The 23,853-nt window shown below is 41.4% G+C and overlaps 1 protein-coding gene, 1 non-coding gene and 1 pseudogene across 6 annotated transcripts in view; 1 reads left to right on the plus strand and 2 right to left on the minus strand.

The window, feature by feature from the left end:
- Dennd5b (DENN domain containing 5B) overlaps positions 1 to 23,853 on the minus strand; it is a 132,650-nt gene that overhangs the window by 83,678 nt on the left and 25,119 nt on the right. For 4 of the 5 annotated variants that reach the window (NM_001431961.1, NM_001431960.1, XM_087655435.1 and 1 more), the window contains 2 exon segments: positions 9,141 to 9,807; positions 23,286 to 23,395. In NM_001431961.1, coding sequence (NP_001418890.1) covers positions 9,141 to 9,807; positions 23,286 to 23,395 — 777 coding nt within the window. 5 annotated transcript variants of the gene reach the window in all.
- Positions 11,275 to 14,382, plus strand: Seh1l-ps1 (SEH1-like nucleoporin, pseudogene 1; annotated as a pseudogene).
- LOC120102575 (U6 spliceosomal RNA) lies at positions 14,767 to 14,874 on the minus strand. The gene has a single exon (XR_015687416.1). It is a non-coding gene; the product is annotated as a U6 spliceosomal RNA (small nuclear RNA).

Below are 23,853 nucleotides of genomic sequence, written 5' to 3' on the forward strand. Positions count from 1 at the left end.
TGTCTTTCTTCGAGGGGAGAGACACCATCATTATAAAATCCACCACTGCAAGCTTTTATTTCTTTTTTTTTTTTTCGTTTTTATTTTTTATTTATTTATTTTATTTTTTTATTAACTTGAGTATTTCTTATATACATTTCGAGTGTTATTCCCTTTCCCGGTTTCCGGGCAAACATCCCCCTCCCCCCTCCCCTTCCTTATGGGTGTTCCCTTCCCAACCCTCCCCCCATTGCCGCCCTCCCCCCATAGACTAGTTCACTGGGGGTTCAGTCTTAGCAGGACCCAGGGCTTCCCCTTCCACTGGTGCTCTTACTAGGATATTCATTGCTACCTATGGGGTCAGAGTCCAGGGTCAGTCCATGTATAGTCTTTAGGTAGTGGCTTAGTCCCTGGAAGCTCTGGTTGCTTGGCATTGTTGTACTTTTGGGGTCTCGAGCCCCTTCAAGCTCTTCCAGTTCTTTCTCTGATTCCTTCAATAGGGGACCTATTCTCAGTTCAGTGGTTTGCTGCTGGCATTCGCCTCTATATTTGCTGTATTCTGGCTGTGTCTCTCAGGAGCGATCTACATCCGGCTCCTGTCGGTCTGCACTTCTTTGCTTCATCCATCTTGTCTAATTGGGTGGCTGTATATGTATGGGCCACATGTGGGGCAGGCTCTGAATGGGTGTTCCTTCAGTCTCTGTTTTAATCTTTGCCTCTCCCTTCCCTGCCAAGGGTATTCTTTTTCCTCATTTAAAGAAGGAGTGAAGCATTCACATTTTGATCATCCGTCTTGAGTTTCGTTTGTACTAGGGATCTAGGGTAATTCAAGCATTTGGGCTAATAGCCACTTATCAATGAGTGCATACCATGTATGTCTTTCTGTGATTGGGTTAGCTCACTCAGGATGATATTTTCCAGTTCCAACCATTTGCCTACAAATTTCATAAACTCGTTGTTTTTGATAGCTGAGTAATATTCCATTGTGTAGATGTACCACATTTTCTGTATCCATTCCTCTGTTGAAGGGCATCTGGGTTCTTTCCATTTTCTGGCTATTATAAATAAGGCTGCGATGAACATAGTGGAGCACGTGTCTCTTTTATATGTTGAGGCATCTTTTGGGTATATGCCCAAGAGAGGTATAGCTGGATCCTCAGGCAGTTCAATGTCCAATTTTCTGAGGAACCTCCAGACTGATTTCCAGAATGGTTTTACCAGTCTGCAATCCCACCAACAATGGAGGAGTGTTCCTCTTTCTCCACATCCTCGCCAGCATCTGCTGTCACCTGAGTTTTTGATCTTAGCCAATCGCACTGGTGTGAGGTGAAATCTCAGGGTTGTTTTGATTTGCATTTCCCTTATGACTAAAGATGTTGAACATTTCTTTAGGTGTTTCTCAGCCATTCGGCATTCCTCAGCTGTGAATTCTTTGTTTAGCTCTGAACCCCATTTTTTAATAGGGTTATTTGTTTCCCTGCGGTCTAACTTCTTGAGTTCTTTGTATATTTTGGATATAAGGCCTCTATCTGTTGTAGGATTGGTAAAGATCTTTTCCCAATCTGTTGGTTGCCGTTTTGTCCTAACCACAGTGTCCTTTGCCTTACAGAAGCTTTGCAGTTTTATGAGATCCCATTTGTCGATTCTTGATCTTAGAGCATAAGCCATTGGTGTTTTGTTCAGGAAATTTTTTCCAGTGCCCATGTGTTCCAGATGCTTCCCTAGTTTTTCTTCTATTAGTTTGAGTGTGTCTGGTTTGATGTGGAGGTCCTTGATCCACTTGGACTTAAGCTTTGTACAGGGTGATAGGCATGGATCGATCTGCATTCTTCTACATGTTGCCCTCCAGTTGAACCAGCACCATTTGCTGAAAATGCTATCTTTTTTCCATTGGATGGTTTTGGCTCCTTTGTCAAAAATCAAGTGACCATAGGTGGGTGGGTTCATTTCTGGGTCTTCAATTCTATTCCATTGGTCTATCTGTCTGTCTCTGTACCAATACCATGCAGTTTTTATCACTATTGCTCTGTAATACTGCTTGAGTTCAGGGATAGTGATTCCCCCTGAAGTCCTTTTATTGTTGAGGATAGCTTTAGCTATCCTGGGTTTTTTGTTATTCCAGATGAATTTGCAAATTGTTCTGTCTAACTCTTTGAAGAATTGGATTGGTATTTTGATGGGGATTGCATTGAATCTGTAGATTGCTTTTGGTAAAATGGCCATTTTTACTATATTAATCCTGCCAATCCATGAGCATGGGAGATCTTTCCATCTTCTGAGGTCTTCTTCAATTTCTTTCCTCAGTGTCTTGAAGTTCTTATTGTACAGATCTTTTACTTGCTTGGTTAAAGTCACACCGAGGTACTTTATATTATTTGGGTCTATTATGAAGGGTGTCGTTTCCCTAATTTCTTTCTCGGCTTGTTTCTCTTTTGTACAGAGGAAGGCAACTGATTTATTTGAGTTAATTTTATACCCAGCCACTTTGCTGAAGTTGTTTATCAGCTTTAGTAGTTCTCTGGTGGAACTTTTAGGATCACTTAAATATACTATCATGTCATCTGCAAATAGTGATATTTTGACCTCTTCTTTTCCAATCTGTATCCCTTTGATCTCCTTTTGTTGTCTGATTGCTCTGGCTAGAACTTCAAGAACTATATTGAATAAGTAGGGAGAGAGTGGGCAGCCTTGTCTAGTCCCTGATTTTAGTGGGATTGCTTCAAGTTTCTCTCCATTTAGTTTAATGTTAGCAACTGGTTTGCTGTATATGGCTTTTACTATGTTTAGGTATGGGCCTTGAATTCCTATTCTTTCCAGGACTTTTATCATGAAGGGGTGTTGAATTTTGTCAAATGCTTTCTCAGCATCTAATGAAATGATCATGTGGTTCTGTTCTTTCAGTTTGTTTATATAATGGATCACGTTGATGGTTTTCCGTATATTAAACCATCCCTGCATGCCTGGGATGAAGCCTACTTGATCATGGTGGATGATTGTTTTGATGTGCTCTTGAATTCGGTTTGCCAGAATTTTATTGAGTATTTTTGCGTTGATATTCATAAGGGAAATTGGTCTGAAGTTCTCTTTCTTTGTTGTGTCTTTGTGTGGTTTAGGTATAAGAGTAATTGTGGCTTCGTAGAAGGAATTCGGTAGTGCTCCATCTGTTTCAATTTTGTGGAATAGTTTGGATAATATTGGTATGAGGTCTTCTATGAAGGTTTGATAGAATTCTGCACTAAACCCGTCTGGACCTGGGCTCTTTTTGGTTGGGAGACCTTTAATGACTGCTTCTATTTCCTTAGGAGTTATGGGGTTGTTTAACTGGTTTATCTGTTCCTGATTTAACTTCGATAGTCCATTTCCTGAAGATTTTCAAATTTTGTTGAATATAGGTTTTTATAGTAAGATCTGATGATTTTTTGAATTTCCTCCGAATCTGTAGTTATGTCTCCCTTTTCATTTCTGATTTTGTTAATTTGGACACACTCTCTGTGTCCTCTCGTTAGTCTGGCTAAGGGTTTATCTATCTTGTTGATTTTCTCAAAGAACCAACTTTTGGTTCTGTTGATTCTTTCTATGGCCCTTTTTGTTTCTACTTGGTTGATTTCAGCTCTGAGTTTGATTATTTCCTGCCTTCTACTCCTCCTGGGTGTATTTGCTTCTTTTTGTTCTAGAGCTTTTAGGTGTGCTGTCAAGCTGCTGACATATGCTCTTTCCTGTTTCTTTCTGCAGGCACTTAGCGCTATGAGTTTTCCTCTTAGCACAGCTTTCATTGTGTCCCATAAGTTTGAGTATGTTGTATCTTCATTTTCATTAAATTCTAAAAAGTTTTTAATTTCTTTCTTTATTTCTTCCTTGACCAGGTTATCATTGAGTAGAGCATTGTTCAATTTCCACGTATATGTGGGCATTCTTCCCTTATTGTTATTGAAGACCAGTTTTAGGCCGTGGTGGTCCGATAGCACGCATGGGATTATTTCTATCTTTCTGTACCTGTTGAGGCCCGTTTTTTGACCAATTATATGGTCAATTTTGGAGAAAGTACCATGAGGAGCTGAGAAGAAGGTATATCCTTTTGCTTTAGGATAGAATGTTCTATAAATATCCGTTAAGTCCATTTGGCTCATGACTTCTCTTAGTCTGTCTACATCACTGTTTAATTTCTGTTTCCATGATCTGTCCATTGATGAGAGTGGGGTGTTGAAATCTCCCACTATTATTGTGTGAGGTGCAATGTGTGTTTTGAGCTTTAGTAAGGTTTCTTTTACGTATGTAGGTGCCCTTGTATTTGGGGCATAGATATTTAGGATTGAGAGTTCATCTTGGTGGATTTTTCCTTTGATGAATATGAAGTGTCCTTCCTTATCTTTTTTGATGACTTTTAGTTGGAAATTGATTTTATTTGATATTAGAATGGCTACTCCAGCTTGCTTCTTCTGACCATTTGCTTGGAAAGTTGTTTTCCAGCCTTTCACTCTGAGGTAGTGTCTGTCTTTGTCTCTGAGGTGTGTTTCCTGTAGGCAGCAGAAAGCAGGGTCCTCGTTGCGTATCCAGTTTGTTAATCTATGTCTTTTTATTGGGGAGTTGAGGCCATTGATATTGAGAGATATTAAGGAATAGTGATTATTGCTTCCCGTTATATTCATATTTGGATGTGAGGTTATGTTTGTGTGCTTTCATTCTCTTTGTTTTGTTGCCAAGACGATTAGTTTCTTGCTTCTTCTAGGGTATAGCTTGCCTCCTTATGTTGGGCTTTACCATTTATTATCCTTTGTAGTGCTGGATTTGTAGAAAGATATTGTGTAAATTTGGTTTTGTCATGGAATATCTTGGTTTCTCCATCAATGTTAATTGAGAGTTTTGCTGGATACAGTAACCTGGGCTGGCATTTGTGTTCTCTTAGGGTCTGTATAACATCAGTCCAGGATCTTCTGGCCTTCATAGTTTCTGGCGAGAAGTCTGGTGTGATTCTGATAGGTCTCCCTTTATATGTTACTTGACCTTTTTCCCTTACTGCTTTTAATATTCTTTCTTTATTTTGTGCGTTTGGTGTTTTGACAATTATGTGACGGGAGGTGTTTCTTTTCTGGTCCAATCTATTTGGAGTTCTGTAGGCTTCTTGTATGTCTATGGGTATCTCTTTTTTTAGGTTAGGGAATTTTTCTTCTATGATTTTGTTGAAGATATTTACTGGTCCTTTGAGCTGGGAGTCTTCACTCTCTTCTATACCTATTATCCTTAGGTTTGATCTTCTCATTGAGTCCTGGATTTCCTGTATGTTTTGGCCCAGTAGCTTTTTCCGCTTTACATTATCCTTGACAGTTGAGTCAATGATTTCTATGGAATCTTCTGCTCCTGAGATTCTCTCTTCCATCTCTTGTATTCTGTTGGTGAAGCTTGTATCTACAGCTCCTTGTCTCTTCTTTTGGTTTTCTATATCCAGGGTTGTTTCCATGTGTTCTTTCTTGATTGCTTCTATTTCCATTTTTAATTCCTTCAACTGTTTGATTGTGTTTTCCTGGAATTCTTTCAGGGATTTTTGCGATTCCTCTCTGTAGGCTTTTACTTGTTTATTAATGTTTTCCTGTGCTTCCCTAAGTGTGTTCATGTCTTTCTTGAAGTCCTCCAGCATCATGATCAAATATGATTTTGAAACTAGATCTTGCTTTTCTGGTGTGTTTGGATATTCCATGTTTGTTTTGGTGGGAGAATTGGGCTCCGATGATGGCATGTAGTCTTGGTTTCTGTTGCTTGGGTTCCTGCGCTTGCCTCTCGCCATCAGATTATCTCTAGTGTTACTTTGTTCTGCTATTTCTGACAGTGGCTAGACTGTCCTATAAGCCTGTGTGTCAGGAGTGCTGTAGACCTGTTTTCCTCTCTTTCAGTCAGTTATGGGGACAGAGTGTTCTGCTTTCGGGTGTGTAGTTTTTCCTCTCTACAGGTCTTCAGCTGTTCCTGTGGGCCTGTGTCTTGAGTTCACCAGGCAGCTTTCTTGCAGCAGAAAATTTGGTCTTACCTGTGGTCCCGAGGCTCAGGTTTGCTCATGGGGTGCTGCCCAGGGGCTCTCTGCAGCGGCAGCAACCAGAAAGACCTGTGCCGCCCCTTCTGGGAGCTTCAGTGCACCAGGGTTCCAGATGGTCTTTGGCTTTTTCCTCTGGCGTCCGAGATGTGTGTGCAGGGAGCAGTCTCTTCTGGTTTCCCAGGCTTGTCTGCCTCTCTGAAGGTTTAGCTCTCCCTCCCACGGGATTTGGGTGCAGAGAACTGTTTATTCGGTCTGTTTCTTTCAGGTTCCGGCGGTGTCTCTGGCAGGGGTCCTGCCGCTCCTGGGCCCTCCCCCACGGGAGCCCAGAGGCCTTATACAGTTTCCTCTTGGGCCAGAGATGTGGGCAGGGGTGAGCAGTGTTGGTGGTCTCTTCTGCTCTGCAGCCTCAGGAGTGCCCACCTGACCAGGCGGTTGGGTCTCTCTCTCACCGGGTCTGGGAGCAGAGAGCTGCTGCGGGCCGGGATCCGCGGGTGTGGGACTTCCGGTAAACACAGAACGTGCCCGGTCCTAGAGAAATTCTGCTTCCGTGTGTCCCAAGCTCACCAGGCAGCTTTCTTGCAGCAGAAAATTTGGTCTTACCTGTGGTCCCGAGGCTCAGGTTCGCTCGTGGGGTGCTGCCCAGGGGCTCTCTGCAGCGGCAGCAACCAGGAAGACCTGTGCCGCCCCTTCCGGGAGCTTCAGTGCACCAGGGTTCCAGATGGTCTTTGGCTTTTTCCTCTGGCGTCCGAGATGTGTGTGCAGGGAGCAGTCTCTTCTGGTTTCCCAGGCTTGTCTGCCTCTCTGAAGGTTTAGCTCTCCCTCCCACGGGATTTGGGTGCAGAGAACTGTTTATTCGGTCTGTTTCTTTCAGGTTCCGGCGGTGTCTCTGGCAGGTGTCCTGCTGCTCCTGGGCCCTCCCCCACGGGAGCCCAGAGGCCTTATACAGTTTCCTCTTGGGCCAGAGATGTGGGCAGGGGTGAGCAGTGTTGGTGGTCTCTTCCGCTCTGCAGCCTCAGGAGTACCCACCTGACCAGGCGGTTGGTTCTCTCTCTCACCGGGTCTTATTTCATATTCTACAAATACTTAGTATGATGCCTTTATCATATAGCTGAAGAATGAGTAAGTAATTTAGTAAGTATCGAGATGGGTAAGGAAAGATTATGTGTAGATCCAGTACAGTTGCCAACATGGCTTGGTTATATGGAGAAGAGAGACTGATATAGGCCCCATTTTTGGAAGTGCCACATTACTTACTTGTGCTATGATTACTTAGCACACCCGTGCCTCAGTTTCCATCTAAGAATTCTATACAGGTCTTCTCATTTAACTTTCACAATTAATCATGGGTGGGTGGCAAAGACATCCCCAGAGAGATGAGGGACAACACTCCTGAAAATTAAGTCTCTCACCTACGGCAGTTATAGTTAATAAGTTAATCAGAAAATTGAAACTATGGCTTTTATGACTTCAAAAATCAATATTGGCTAAACATTTTTTTAAATTATTTTCTTTTTAAAAAAATATTTATTTTAATTGTTTTATTTATATTCCAAATGTTGCCCCTCTTTCCAGTCTATCCTCCAAGAGTCCTTCACACCCTTTCCCCTCCCCTTTGCCTCTAAGAGGGTGCTTCCTCCCACTCCCCACCTTACCCCTCCATTCCCCTTCCTTGGGGCTAAGTAGGACAAAAGAAAAGTTATTTTCTTTTATGTGTATGAGGGTTTTGCTTGCATGTGTATCTGTGCTCCATGTGTGTGCCTAGCGACCCTGGAGATCAAAAGAGGGTCCGAGATCTCCTGGAACTAGAGTTATGGGCAGTTTGACCTGCAACATGCGTGCTGAGAACCAAAACCAGGTCCTCTGCAAGAAAAGCAAGAACAAGCGCTCTTAGCCACTGATAAATTTCTCCATCCTGTTTAAACATTTCTAATCCTAAAATCTGACACTGAGGGCTGATATCATACACTTCTCCAGTCCCATCTTCTCTCCAGGGAAAAGAATAATCAGGCAGGACAGGCTTACTACGGTTTTCAGCTATAAGCAGGCAGTACGCAGGTACTGATGAGCGCAGGTACTGATGAGCACTAAGACAATGAGAGCAAAAGCAAAATAAAGAACTTAGGTAAGCCATTAGAGAACTCCCCAATAACAACAAAACAACATTGGAACACATTATCAAAGCCATTATGTAGGATAAACTGAGAAACCTCACGAAGGGCTGTCAACACACACACAAGATGGGGAAGCATAAATATAGCCTGCTTGGCTCAGTTTCACTTATAATTTAAAATAGAAAAATAAAAAGAAAAGTGAGAAAAAAAAAAAAAAGCTGACAGCAGCAGTAGAGACTGTCAGCCTAAACACAAGCTAGCAAAACACTAATCCAAATGCCATAGTATTTTCCAAAGCTTCAACAATGCACGCGGCCTACAATTCAGTATCTGTTATGACATGACATCTCTCTTTCTTACATAAATTCATCTGCAGATGGAAACAGGTATCCGAGTCTAGGCTCAATATCAAAAACATATTATTGCATCAAAATTTAACTTGTTAGTATCTTATAAATCAACATTGGGAATATGTGATGATGATAGTACCATGTGGGACTGGAGGTTAAAAACACAGTGATCCACAATATTAGCAGATCTGCTGCTAGACTGGGGCAGCCTTATCTGTTCTCTACCTGCACTTCTCCTCTTTCTACCCATGAAATGCCCCTACAAGCAGAGGTCCAAAGTTGTGTGCCTTTAGTTCCAGAGTAAACATTTCACTTATTCCTTTCAAATGCCACTTGAATTTTCATGTGACACGTTATCAATTTGTAAAGAACAAAAAGTTCATTAGTCACTTACAGTAACAAGTCTCAATGTATCTAATGATGATTATATGTACTGGAAAAGGGTTGTTTTCATTAAAAAATAAATACATTCAAACTGGTCAACATAACACTTTTGATCCCTTCTGGCAGCCACAGACACTTCAAAGAGAAACAAACTATAACTACAATGTTCCATCCCATCCAAGCCCACTCCTTATATGTAAAACAGAAGAGACTGCATATCATTCTTTGACTCTGTAATGAAACAAAGTAATTCAGGACAAAAGTACTTGCTTTCAGAAAACAAAGAACACCTACCTTGTGAGTAGAGAAGGATCTGCATCTCCAAAAGAACGCAGGTAAATACTTGCACTAGGTTCTCTAATCCCAGGAGTTCACAGGCCTCTCGAAGAGGGTAGTCAGAAAGAGGGAGTTCATTGGGCCCAGGCCTCTGGCAGATGACAGGTTCATAAACACCATAAAATTTCAGTGACCTCCCAGGAGGTGGCAGGGGTACCTCATAGAGAATATTATGGATGTAGCTCTCGAGGGGCAAGGGTGGTGGCTGCTGTGAGGTGACTGCCTTGTGAAGTTGAAGGAGGAACTTCCTGCAGGCTTGCATGAAAGGGAGAGGTGTGATCAAGCATATACTCTTTGAAACATACAGGGTGTCTCTGTTGATGTCGTAAGAGTTGTACCGCTGGAGTTTCAAAAGGGAGGTCGCATCTCCCTCATCAATACTACTGGCCAGTGAGTCCATACTGCAGGAGGATGAAGCATACACACTGCTGTACTGCTCGGCGTTATGCATCTGGTACAGTGTCTGCATGGCTGTGCAGATCTGCTTACTTGTAACTTCTTCATAAAAGGTGAGCACAAAACCGTAGGTGCGAGAACCATCTTCCCGGGTAATTATAAATGAGTGGAACTGAGGGTCTTTATTGTCAGCCTGTGTCCTGAACGACAGCCCTTTAGGCATGCAGAGCTATGGAGAAATGGGGGGGAAGCATCAGAATACAGTACACACATAAGTTCAAACCAATATATATATATAGTATAAGCTCTTCAGTTACATGTAGACAAAATATTCTCAAAAGAAATAGATGTGAGGCCAATTTGGCTCAGCAGGCTATAGTGCTTGCCTTCAACTGTAAGCCTTACAACCTTCATTAAGTCCTGGGACCCACATAGTAAAAAGAGAATTGATTTGCATACAAACAATAAATTAATAAAAATTTAATGAAGACAGAATATGCTGAGACACTTTACAAATATTTGAGACAAAGTATAAATCCCTGGCTGGTGTGGACTCCCTATGTAGAAAAGGAGGGCCTGGAACTCAGAGATCCACCTACCTCTGCCTCTGGAGTACTGGGCTTCATGATGTGTGCTACCAGCAGAGCTGTCCCTGGGGGTGTGGGTGAGGGTGAGGCAGCCTGAGGAAAGAGTTCAGAAGAGCTGGCCTTACCTCCTGTCTGCCTTGAGATGGTGTGGGTATGGAGGCAAATGCCCCTTTACCACCTGCAGCAGTTGGGAGAGCTGGCCCTGCCCCTCCCTCACCAGTTGCAGGCCTAGCAGAGGAGTGCTGGAAAGCTGGCCTGGTGGTTCAGTAAGGGAGAGCTGGCACACTGATTAGCTTAGCTATCATCCAGGCGCAGATCTAGAGCTCTGAGCTGGCACACCCCAAAGTCTGTAAACAGTCAGAACGCCTGAAGGGCCAGTCCTGCTGATCCAAAGCTGCAGGATCTCTGTGACCTCACAACAGGATAACAGGGAAGGGTCCCAGTGAGAATCCAGTATAAATGGTGGATTCCATTAATCTAGAAGCCAGAGACCTTATACTAGGCCAATGACTCACTGCAATGAACATTTGCAAGTGAAGATGTGTGGTCAGAGGGATATACTGTGGGCCACGCTGTGACATACTACAGCATCCACAGAGATGTTTTCTAGGCTCCCTTTGTGTTTGTGTGCTATTTGGGGGAGGGAGCCTACAAAGGTAAAGGGCAGATATGAGGGAGATGATTCAGATGGGGATGCGTAATGTGAAACTCACAAAGACCTAATAAAAGGTTAAAAAGGGGGGTCTGGAGAGATGGATCAGCGGTTAAGAGCACCGACTCCTCTTCCAGAGGTCCTGAGTTCAAATCCTAGCAACCACATGGTGGCTCACAACAATCTGTAATGAGATCTGATGCCCTTATCTGGCGTGTCTGAAGACAGCTACAATGTACATCAATCAATCAATCAATCAATCAATCAATCAATCTTTTTAAAAAAGATTTAAAAAAGTGTGTGCCACCACATCAACCGTAAGTACTATTTTTTTTTTTTTGGTTCTTTTTTTTTTCCCCGGAGCTGGGGACCGAACCCAGGGCCTTGCGCTTCCTAGGCAAGCACTCTACCACTGAGCTAAATCCCCAACCCCGTAAGTACAATTTTTATAGTGATTATGACAGTGTTTCAGGAAAAACAGGTGAAGGCTCTTTTGACTGGTAAAAAAAAAGAAGTTAATGGAAATAAAAACAACAGTTATCCTATGCAGGACAGAAGGACAGAAAATTAAGAGGACATGAGAAGAGAAAAAAGGCCTCACACTGCAGAGTCTGGTTGGAGTCTCTGTCCTGTGAAAATCAGGAATTCCAGCATATGGGGCTGGAGCGATGGTTCAGCACTTAGAAGCAATGGCTTGCTCTTCAGGGTAGGAGGATTAGATTTCCATTACCTACATGATAGCTCACAACCTCCACCGGTTCCAGGTGATTACCAGGCAGCAATGTGGTGCAGACATAAATGCAGGCAAAACACCCATAAACATAAAATAATTTTAAAATCATCGTCCTCTGCAGTACGTGTGTGATCGAGGGTGGTTTTGCTTTGTCAAGCTGCAATGCTACCAATCCTATCACAGGGATCACTTTACGATCTCATTCGTAAGTTCCTTGGCAACGCTTTGTGATATTTCATGATGCCAAACATGTACACTTGGCTTTATTTTATTTTTTATTTGTTTTTGTAAGATAGAATCTCACTGTGTAGCGCTGGCTGTCCTAGGAAGTAGACCATGTAGACCATGCTGACCTTAGAGTCCGAGATCTGACTGGCTCTGCTTCTGAGTACTTGAATTAAAGGTGTACACCACCACACCCAGCAACGTGTGTCTATTTTTTTTTAATCAATCAGATTTATATGTTAAATTCTCAATCCACAATATACCCACACAGCAATTTCACTGTCAATTAATAAAGATATAAACCGCCCACCTAGACAAGATAAAATTGACTTAGTCCACCTGGATCTGGATCATCCTGTTCTGTCATCTCCATCTTGATTTTCTTCCCCCAATATGTGTCTATTTTAAAGACAGTATAATTCTCCCTTGAAAAGTCCACGGGCATACCTGGGTTTATTTTACTCTTTCCCTGAGAGCATCTCTATGTTAAAATTTTCTGGGAGCTGGAGAGACGGCTCAGCGGTTAAGAGCACAGACTGCTCTTCCTGAGGTCCTGAGTTCAATTCCCAGCAACCACATGGTGGCTCTGTAATGAGTGAGATCCGATGCCCTCTTCTGGTGTGTCTGAAGACAGCTACGGTGTACTCACATACATAAAATAAATCCTAAAAAGATTTTTTTTCTTAATATATTCCAACTTCATATAAGTCAATCATGAAACTCTTTTCTAAGGACAAAAATCAATGATTCTAGGTTGGTGTGAGTAAAAATCTCTTCTTTTTCTTTTTTTTTTTCTTTTTTTTTTTTTTTTTTTTCGGAGCTGGGGACCGAACCCAGGGCCTTGCTAGGGCCTTGCTCCTGCTAGGCAAGCGCTCTACCACTGAGCTAAATCCCCAACCCCAAAAATCTCTTATTAAAAGCTATACTTTGGTCTGAGGGGGTCCTGCAGATGCTGACATTATTTCTGCCATTTTGAACAAATATTCTCCTTTATCCTAGAAAATTAAACTCTGAAAATGAAAAACTTTTTATTTCTTAAAATAGAAGTTTAGAACAAGGTATTTTAAATTATGCCACAGGCCTTTTAAAAGGAAGAAATAAGGTTCACTTTTTGGCAGATTATATTTTTATAATGGATCCAATAATACTTCAGGTTCCGTATACTCTAAGAATCTTGTCATGCTCCCACAGTAAGAAATTAAGTCCATCCCTCTCCTTGAATCCAGATTGGCTGCTGAGAATGGCTATTTCACCGTGTGGCAAACTTCCTAGAGTCAGATAATTGATTCTCTGGGTCACCCAGTACGTCCCACTGACTCAACTCCACCACACAGTGTAAAACACAGATAAGCCTAAGAATGGTTATATCCATTTGTACAGCAGGCAATATTTGATCATCCCTGTAATAAAATTCAACAGCAGTGACAAATGACAGAGCTGATGAGGCCAAAAAAGGCAGCTCCATCCCTCTCACTGGTCACATGTCCTGAAGTTTTGAAGCAACAAATAAGGAAACGGGTAGCACCCACAGCATCACAATAAACGGCAACGGCATCATCTATCGAGTGTCTTCCAGTTCCCACGGGGGCCTCATGGCCACCTGCTCCAGCAAGCAACCAGAATGTCAAGGTTTAATATTGCCTAACAAATGCCCAGTGCCCTCAGGGAGGTGGTTCTGAGATAAAAGTTAAGGAGAAGACTGGCACTGGACTGCTAGTTGGATTGCACATAGTTAATCTGTATGGTGTCTGACATAGGCTCATTCTGAATTTGGACAGGTTTGGGCTTCTTGTTCTTCTGTTGCTCTATGGAAAGAAACAGCAGGAAAATCAGATGATAAACTATGAGGACAGAATCACTGGGTGAGGAGGACAACTCTAGTAGACATCAGAACATGCATTACTGACGTGACATTTGCTCCCAAGCATGTGGGTCTGATGTAGCAACCTGTTCAGCAGACAGATGGTACAGTAAGAAAATGTGAGGCACCAGATGTTGTGAATCTCAGTCAGTGGTCTCTGTAGAATGAGATCTCATGTAAGTTGAGCTGTGGCTGTATTTCTTGGAATACTTCCAACCCCATGATAGCTATGAGAAGTGATAACAGTCGTCCAAATGCAACAGCCAAGGTTCAGAGTTTTTAGAACAGTAAAAGCCCCAAGAAATGTGCGAAGCTGAAACTCTGACAACAGCTTTTGATCATGTTCGTGATCATACACTTGCTCCAAATCTGGGAAGATCTTTCTACATTCTGGCAACAGCAACCAAACATGTAAGAATTTCCAGATTAAAACTTGTGAGTAGAGAACTTACTTCTTCTGGTGGTCCAACAAAATTTGAAATTCATATTGTGGCTCGGTTTGATGTCATAGTTCTCGGGTCTGGCAGGTAAGTTTGAACTTAACAGAAACAATACTAGCATCTTCAGGAGAGGACAGCTGCTAATTACATGGCCGATTAGAAGTGTACTGGTGTTCTGGAAGGTAACAGGAGCCCGACAAATGGGAGCTCTCTCATCTGAGAAACTCAAATCCTTCACTAAGCTCAAATATTCACCAAAGCTCCAAACCCATTAAACAGATCTTCAGCCGGCCAAAGCACAGCTGAGTACAAGCCGGAGTAACTGATGTCGTATGGCTTGTTGCATGCACACAGGAATGGGAAGCAAACTTCTATTCCCCTTCCCCAGCACCATCTGATCTCTCCCAAGATACACTAGCAGCCTACTGACTAATAAAAATACAGTGTATGTAATTTTTTTTTTTGCAAAAGTAGATTTGACATTATAAATGGAGAGGCTTTTTGTTGAGACACCACCACCAAAACAATTGTTTGTAAATGTTCTTGAAACCTGAGTTAAAAACTAAAAAGATTACAAATATTGTCATAAATATTTGGGAGGAGAAAAATTTTTATTTTGCCTTGGAATTAGTGAGTTTATTAGGCATTTAGCAAGCAAAAAGAAAAGGAGATGGCAAATACAGCTGGATAAAAAATATGGTACACTTCAGAATCTGCGCGTCATCCTTGCGCAGGGGCCATGCGCTAATCTTCTCTGTACCGTTCCAATTTTAGTACATGTGCTGCTGAAGCAAGCACAAGGGAAAACATTCTATTCCTTTAGAAAACGTACGCATATGTCTTCCATTTTCTAAAACAATAAGCCAAAATGATAGGTCTTTATAATTTTAATCTGAAATTGAATGTTTTTCACTGATGAAAAACAAAAAGCCCTAGCTGACTTGAAACTGTCATGTTGCATGGAAGACCAAATGAGGAGACAGCACAGCGTTAGCAGTCCTAGCCACAAGCCCAGCCTAGGAGACAGACCCGTGAGCACCAGGCTGTGAACCAATCCAGTGCTGACTGGAGCAGACATGACAATCCGCCCCAATCACAGATTCTTATGCAAGCTATCTTGCTTACTTACTAGTTTTAAACACAGTCATGTGTAGCCAGGCTACTTATGTGTCCAAAGATGGTCTTGATTTACTAATCCTCCTGTTTATGCTTCCCCAAGTGCTGGCATTAAAGGCCCGTGTTACTATGCCTGGCTCTTTTTTTATAAAAGGATTTATTTTTATCTGATGTGAATGAGTGTTTTGCGTGTATATATGTATGTACACCATGCACCTGCCTGGTGCCCAAAAGAATCTAAAGAGTGCCAGATCCCTGAAGGCAGGAGTTACAGTTGTCAGCTGCGGGGAGCTGAGCCTGGATCTTTTCCGAGAGCAGTGGGTGCCCTTAACTGCTGAGACACGTCTTCCCTCCCCAGACCTTCTCTTTTCATATCAACTGGGCAACATGGAAATGGAGTAACATGCAAAGGCACTATTGTTTAAAAAGTTAAATTTAACTTAAATTAACTTTTTATTTTCATGGTTTGTTGTTGTTCCTGTTCGTTTTGTTGACAGGGTCTCATGTATTCCTGTCTGGTCATGAACTCTGCATAGCCAGCCAAGGATGAACTTGAATTCCTGATCCTCCTGCTTCCATGTTCCAAGTGCTAAGATTATGTCACTATGTATGCTGAAGACTTAATTTTATTGACAGGCTTTCCTAATATCTAAGCCAGAGAATCAAAGCTCACAGTGTTTTTGAAAAGTGGCCAAATCCTCAGTTAAGGGTTTGTAACTTTCTTGAGAACACATTCAAACATTTACAGGAAAAGCTTGCCAGAAGTTATATTCAAGTGAAGAAAGACTTCCTATGCTACAGATGACAGATGTAAGAATTTTTCTTACACGCTTTTCTACAAATTTAAAGGACAAGATGTGTATTTATATTCTGGGAATTGTGAATGAGAAAATAAGATGTGGTTGGGGATTTGGCTCAGTGGTAGAGCGCTTGCCTAGCAAGCGCAAGGCCCTGGGTTCGGTCCCCAGCTCCGGAAAAACAAACAAACAAAAAAAACCCAAAAAACAAAAAAACAAACAAACAAAAAAACCCCAGAAAATAAGATGTGACTTTTCAAAGTCAGAATTATATAAAATACCAGGAAACAAAACATCTCTCTCAGAAAACCTGAGACATAAACCACAATTTGCTTACCATGGCTCAAGTCTCTTGTTAGCCCACGATATTGTTAGTTACTAATAACAAGTGTCCTTAACTATCTCTCCTTCCAGGCACCTTGGCTACAATTTCATAAAATTAATTAATTTGGCTGGATTCTTGAGCGTTTCACGTAGCCCAGGTTAGTAGATGAGGGTCATAATGAACCCTACCACCTGCATTTCTCAAATGCTGGGATTATAATTTTGGCTTGAGTTTTAGCAAGTCACTTTTCCATATTCTATAATTCTAACATCCCATATCCTCCTTCTTATTAGTCAATGTAAGAAAAATTATTCAGAAAACCCAATGGAATAGCTCACTTTGCTCTCCTACCTTCTTCCCTCCTTCCTTTCTTTAGTAAACTATTATTTTATCCTGTGTATTGTGCATCAGACTTAGAGAAATATGAGAATAATTCTTTCCTTAAGAGATTTCATAGTCTAGTAGGAAAGACGGACATAAACTAAGCTGCCATGGGGTACGCTCAAGATGCTCCAGGAGCAAGCAGAGATCATTCAATTATGTAGCTGCAGATGTGGTTTTGTACTAGGCAGCACCTAAAGACAGAGACAGGGGAGAGAAGCGTTACAAGCAGACAGCATCACCTCACTCAGTCAGTGTTTGAATTCTACTTCTATGTGTTAAGCTAAGGTTGTAGGGAGGAATAAGAGAAACTTTTTTTTTTAACTTTTTATTGATTCTTCATGAATTTCACATCATGCACCTCAATCCCACTTATCTCCTTGTCTTTCCGTATCTATCCTCTGCCCTTGCAGTCTCCTCCCACAAAAGAAAACAAAAAATACAATAAAAAAAATAATTTAAAAAAATCTTGGTGTGGAAGCTGTGGCTTTTGCACTGAATCATTGGTCTGGTTCCAGGCCTCTGAATTCTGTTACACTATTAATACCCGATCTCACCAGGACTCCTCTTGGATATCCTGTTGTTACCATGTGTCATGGAGAACCTGCAGCTTTGGATCTGCAGGACTGGCCCACACATTCCAGCAGGTCATAGATGGGGAAGATGTTGGGGTGGGCCAACTCAAAGCCCTAGATCTGGGACTGGCTGGTGGCTGAGCTGGTCAGCCTGCCACCAGAGCCAGCTCTCCTGCCTGTGGCAGCCAGCAAAGAGCAGACTGGTTCTCCTATACCCACACCACCAGGGCCAGCTCTCCAGCAATGTACCAATGAGGGGTGGGGCCAGCTCACTGGAATGCTGCAGCCAGAGGGAGGAGGGGCCAGCTCTCTGCAGCATTTAGACATCAACAGAGCCCCAGGCTGCAGCCCAGACCAGGGCTTCCTCACAGGCTCTTGCTGCTGCAGAGCCATAGACCCAGACATGACCCTCAGAAGCAACATCACCATGGGACATCACCATGGCCTCAGGTGGCAATGCAGGCTACGCCCATCAGGCTGTTCCTCACCACTTTTACACTTCCAGTTCCGACTCTCTTCACAGAGCATAAACCGTTCCACTTTTCCTTCTCTACCATTTCTCTCCCACATACTTGCTCATTATTGTGGTACTGCAGGCTGTGCCATGTGGTGGTGGGTAGGCCTCTAAGTGAAACTATTTTTGTCCCTTGTGATGCCTACATTATAACAAAGAGATATAGATTTGAATCCTAACTATGTAATTATTTAACTGCAACTGAAACAGGTATTATAAAAAGTCATAGCATAATGAGGAACCTGTTAAGAATGTGGTTTAAAAGAACACCTTCTCTAAGAATACCCAATTTAAAATGAATGCTTAAGAACCAATAAGAATTATTGTTTTAATGTATTTTTATTTTATGTATATTGCTATTTTGTTATGTCTTCTAGAAATAGAGTTACAGACAGGTATGAGCTGCCATGTGGGTGCTGGGAATTGAACCCAAGTCCTCTGCTGGAGAAATGGCTTAGTCATTAAGTCATTAATAGTATTCTTACAGAGGTCAGAGTTTGGTTCCCAGTACCCCTGTCAAGAAGCTCACAATTGCTTATAACCAGGGGATCCTACTTCTCTGGACACCACAGGCACTGGCACTCACATACTCACACAGATATACACGTTAATAAATACTTTAAAAACATGTAGGTATGTATATGTATGTATGTATGTATGTATGTATGTATGTATGTATGTATGTATGTATGTATACATGAAGGAGCACACGTGCCACTGTGTATGTGCACAGGTCCAAGGATAATTTTTGGGAATTGATTCTATTCTTCTGCAATTCAGGTTCTGAGGACTGTTTGGAATTAAACTGTTTGGTGGCAAGTGCCTTTATCTGCTGAACTATCTCACTGGACATATAATAAATCTTTTGTAAATAATAATAGTAATTTACTATGGGAAAGAGAGTCAAACGAAGAGAAGTATCAACAGAAGCAGAAGCTAATAGGAGAACAGAATAGACAAGAGCAGAAGCCAATTAGACAGCAATTAATAAACCCAAGTAAGACAATCTTGATGGTCTTGGACCAAGATAGTGTATAGAAACAGAGAAACAGACAACTGATTATATACAGAAGAGGTAAGAAAGTTAAATTTTTAAGGAAGACATATTGTATTTTGGTTTAGGCAATAAGTTAGATGGCTGTACCAGTCGTTGAACATGATTAATAGGTAGAAATGTGAGTTCAGTTTTGGACATACTGACTCAGAGAAGTCAATGACAGTGCAACAAGAACTGCAATGTTAGGGAAGTAAGCAGTCTCCTACACTGATGATTAAATCAGAATCTCACCTACTCCTACTGTATTGAAAGACATTAACTCATCTTAAAATAAAAATTAATCTATTTATTTATTGTTTATTTAATATATTTATGATGCATGAATGTTCTATCTGCATGTACATATGTTTACCATGTCTGTTCTTGGTGCTTGAGGAGTTAAAGAGGGACCAGATCCCCCTGGAACTAGAGTTAAAAATAGTTACAAGCTACAAAATGTATACAATTGAACTTGGGTCCTCTACAAGAGTATCAAGTGCTCTTAACTGCTAACCCATCTCTTTAGCCCCTAAACTAATTTTAATGCCAAATCTCTGAATGCTAGCCAGGAATGACAGTTCACACCCAGGTAGCTAAAGCAGGATCATCACTGAGAGTCTAAGGCTAGTCTGGTCTATAAAGTGAGACTCTGGAAATAACCAAACCAGGGCTGGGGTACAGTTCAGTGGGTAGAGTGCCCCTCTAGCATGCATGAGACCCTCAGCTGCAACTCAAGACCCTTATAAGCCATGAAGAGTAATACATTTACCACACAGCTAAAGATGACCTTGATTTCCTGATCTTCTTGCCTCAGTCTCCCCAGTGATAAGATTACGAGCATGCTATCATGCTGCAAGATAGCTTAGCTAGTAAGAAGTGTTTGCCATGCACACTTAGTGGCCTGAGTTTCCTCTGATCCCTGGAACACATACAAAAGTGGAAGAAGAGACCCAACTCCTACGAGCCGTACGCAAATGCATGAGCACACCCATACACACTCTCTCACTCAATGGTGGTGACAGTGGCCAGGGCTGAGCAGAGTTTCACACTGAAAGTCGAGCTGAGGAAGATGGTGATGGGCAAAATAAACCTTGCCTACTCGACTACTTTACCTGTACCCCAGTGTGAATGCTATTTCAGGGGCCCCAGAAGCGCAGCTCCTGTGGCTGGGATCCTAGGGAACATGGTGAGAGGAGGTGTCTCTCCTCATCCATAAGGAGATAGGAACTGCTGTCTCTGAGAACTTAAAGTGCATGGATGTGCTTTGTTCCTGTGTAAAATTGTCTGTTAAGCAGAATTGTCCTGGCTCTTTTCAATGCCATGTAGTTTTTGATCTTTACATCTCTGAATAACAGTTTGAAAAATCTGAGGGCTAGAGAGATGGCTCAAAGATCAAGGGCATTTACTGTTTTTGCAGAGGACACTTCAATCAGACATCAAAAATTAGACCTCTCACAACCACCTGTATTCATATCCTGCCCCGCTCAGTGTCCAGGAGGTAGAAGAAAAAAAAAAAACCCCACCAACAATAGAAGTTAAAGGCCATCTTTGTCTCTGTAATAAACTAAAGCCAGCCTGGGACTCAATGAGATCATTTTTTAAAAAACAAAACCAATCCACCAAACAAGAAAAAAAAACCCAATAAATTTGCAGATTACAAAGAACTTTATAATTGTTATTGTACTCGAAATTACCTGAAATAAAATTTATGTTTTATTTAGCCTGGCATGGTTGTGCACTCCTCTAATCCCAGCACTCAGTAGGTAGAAGCAAGTAGATCTCTCTGAATTTGAGATTAGCTTGATCTATATAGTGAGTTACAGGAAAGCCAGGGCTACATAGAGAAACTCTTGTTTCACCCTGCTCCCAACCCGGCAAAACAACCAAACCAAAAAACAAACAAACAAAAAACCTTTTACTTTAGACATACAAAATAGAATAATTACATTTACTACAACTTGCTGAAAAACACCTATTTTATTCCTAATGAAGTCCAAAGTGTGTGTTTGTTTGTTTGTTTGTTTGTTTGTTTGTTTGAGACAGGGTTTCTTTGTATAGTCCTGGCTATCCTGGAACCTGCTCTGTAGACCAGGCTGGTTTGTCTCATAGGTTATTCTAAATCCAGGTAAGTTGACAATGAGAGATTAACCATCATAATGTATATGGTGGCTTGAATAGATATGACCCCCACAAACTCATGTGTTTGAATGCTTGGCCCATAGGGAGTGGCACTATTAGGAGATAAGGCCTTGTTAGAGAAAGTGTGTAACTGTAGGAACAAGCTTTGAGGTCTCCTATGCTCAAGCTATACCCAGTACAGAACACGGTCTTTCCTTGCTGCCTGGGAATCAAGATGTAGAACTCTCAGCTCCATCTCCAGCACTATGCAGACCTGTATACTGCCATGCTTCACAACATGACAATAATGGGCTAAACTTATAAACTGTAGGCCAGCTCCAATTAAATGTTTTCCTTCCTAAGAGTTGCCATAGTCATTGTATCTCTTCACAGCAGTAACAGCCTAAGACAATGCATATCTGAAAACAACATCCCTGAAGTATCTAGCAGGCATCTAGCAAATAACTTCCTTTCCTTACTATCAGGCCACAATGGAATCTGTTATGTTTTTGATTCTACCTTTGAAATTCTCAAGAACTACATCTATAACAGATCTCAACATGCCATCGGTAGTTTCTGTGTTCATCTCTCTAATCTCTTATCTGCTCATGTTGGGTCTCTTGAATTATGTTTGTTATAGAGGTGATGAAGGTCTAAAGTACTACCAAGCAGAATACTTCATAGAACACTGAAAGAAAAACCAACCAACCAACCAACCAGTCAACCAACCAACCAACCAACCAACCAATCTACCAACCAACCAACCAACCTACCAACCAACCAACCTACCAACCAACCAACCAACCTACCAACCAACCAACCTACCTACTGAACAACCAACCAACCAACCAACCAACCTACCAACTAACCAACCAACCAACCAACCAACCTACCAACCAACCAAGCTACCAACCAACCAACCTACCTACTGAACAACCAACCAACCAACCTACCAACCAACCAACCAACCAACCAACCAACCTACCTACCTACCGAACAACCAACCAACCAACAACCTACCAACCAACCAACCTACCAACCAACCAACCTACCAACTAACCAACCAACCAACCAACCAACCAACCAACCAACCTACCAACCAACCAACCTACCAACCAACCAACCAACCAACCTACTGAACAACCAACCAACCAACCAACCAACCAACCAACCTACCGAACAACCAACCAACCAACCAACCAACCAACCAACCAACCTACCTACCTACCGAACAACCAACCAACCAACCAACCTACCAACCAACCAACCAACCAACCAACCAACCAACCAAACAACTACCTTCTTCCTCCCCACAAGTCTCAAAGGAGACATTTACTTAAAGATTTATTGATCCTGTTGGTGTGCATATATATATGGTGTGTGGGGTATTGGTTAAGTAGGTGTATGTGCTTTGAAGAGAGGACAACTTTCAGGAGTTGGTTTTCTCCTTCAACAGAGGGATTTGAGAATCAAACTCATGTAATCAATTAACTATTGAGTTATCCTGCTTGCTGCCCAGAGAAATTTTAATTGCTACTGGGTAACATTACAATGATTCGAATGCTTTAATAAACAAATTTCTAGGAAATTGATGCATTTAGGCTCTTCTCCTCTCTCCCCAGGTCTGGTGATCATAACACCTGAGAGACTAAGTTTCAGCTACCACTACATGGTAGAAAGAAATCAACTCTTACAAGTCCTTTATCTCCACATAACTGAGCCCAAATACATGTAAGCAAACAAACAGTTCCTGTGAAAATGATAGAATATAAGCCCAGTATACATTATCCCTTGATATACAGAAACGTATTATTCTGCTTCCCTCAATCGAAGTGGTTGTCACTGTTTATAAAACGTCAAACCCAAACACAGATGAATAGGAAATAAAATGGACTTGAGGTTCTGTTGTGTATTGATAACAAGTAAGACACTGTGATGACGGCTGTGGGAAATCTGAGTATCTTCTCAGAGACTCAATTCCCCGTCTGTAAGACAGGCAATATTATATTTCTAGGATTCTGTGGAGAAATGGCTTTGTGTTTAAGAACACTTGATGTACTTCCAAAGGACCTGAATTTTGTTCCCAACACCCATGTTAAGTGGTTCTCAACCCCCTCTGGCTCCAGCTCCAGGGGATCTGAGGCCCATTCTGGTCTTTGTGGGCACTTACACGTTTGCAGCATACAAAAGCCAGACACATGTTCATACTAAAAACCGGAATCTTAAAAATACTCTCTCATATAACTAAAAGGATTAACTGAATTAAGCAATACAGACTTTTATCATTTATATTGTAATAAACTAAAAGCAATGCTAAAAAAGTAGAAAGAAAAAGAAAAATATATACCATGTTCACTGCGTCTTGATCAAAAGGGTTCCATTCTATGTTCTGAGGATAGTGGGCCAGAACTTTGGATTTGAATGTTCTTCTCAAAGGACTCTGGTCAAAATTTTCACCTACAACAAATAATTAATAATCAATTAATAACTGGAACTAAAAAAGACATAATTTTTAAAATAATAATAATATAAATTATTATTATTATTATTATTATTATTATTATTATTATTATTATTAAAGATGGGGTTTCTCTGTGTAGCCCTGGCTATTCTGGAACTTGTTCTATAAACCAAGCTGGCCTCAAACTTAGAAATCCATCTGCCACTGACTCCTAAGTGCTGGGATTAAAGGTATGTACTATCATGCCTGGCATATATTTTTTTTAATTATTGGTTATATTTAACAACCTTAGTTGAAAAATATTTGTCCACTGGAGATCTATCAATAAAAAAGTCTGCACTTAGGAGGCAGAGTCAGGTGAGTCTCTGTCAATTCTATAAACTGAGCACAATCTCAAGATAGTCAAGGTTATACAGTAAGACCTTGTCTCAAAAAAACAAAACAAAACAAACAA

The sequence above is a fragment of the Rattus norvegicus genome, chromosome 4 (genome assembly GCF_021556685.1).
Source record: "Rattus norvegicus strain SHRSP/BbbUtx chromosome 4, alternate assembly SHRSP_T2T, whole genome shotgun sequence".
Taxonomy (NCBI): Eukaryota; Metazoa; Chordata; class Mammalia; order Rodentia; family Muridae; genus Rattus; species Rattus norvegicus.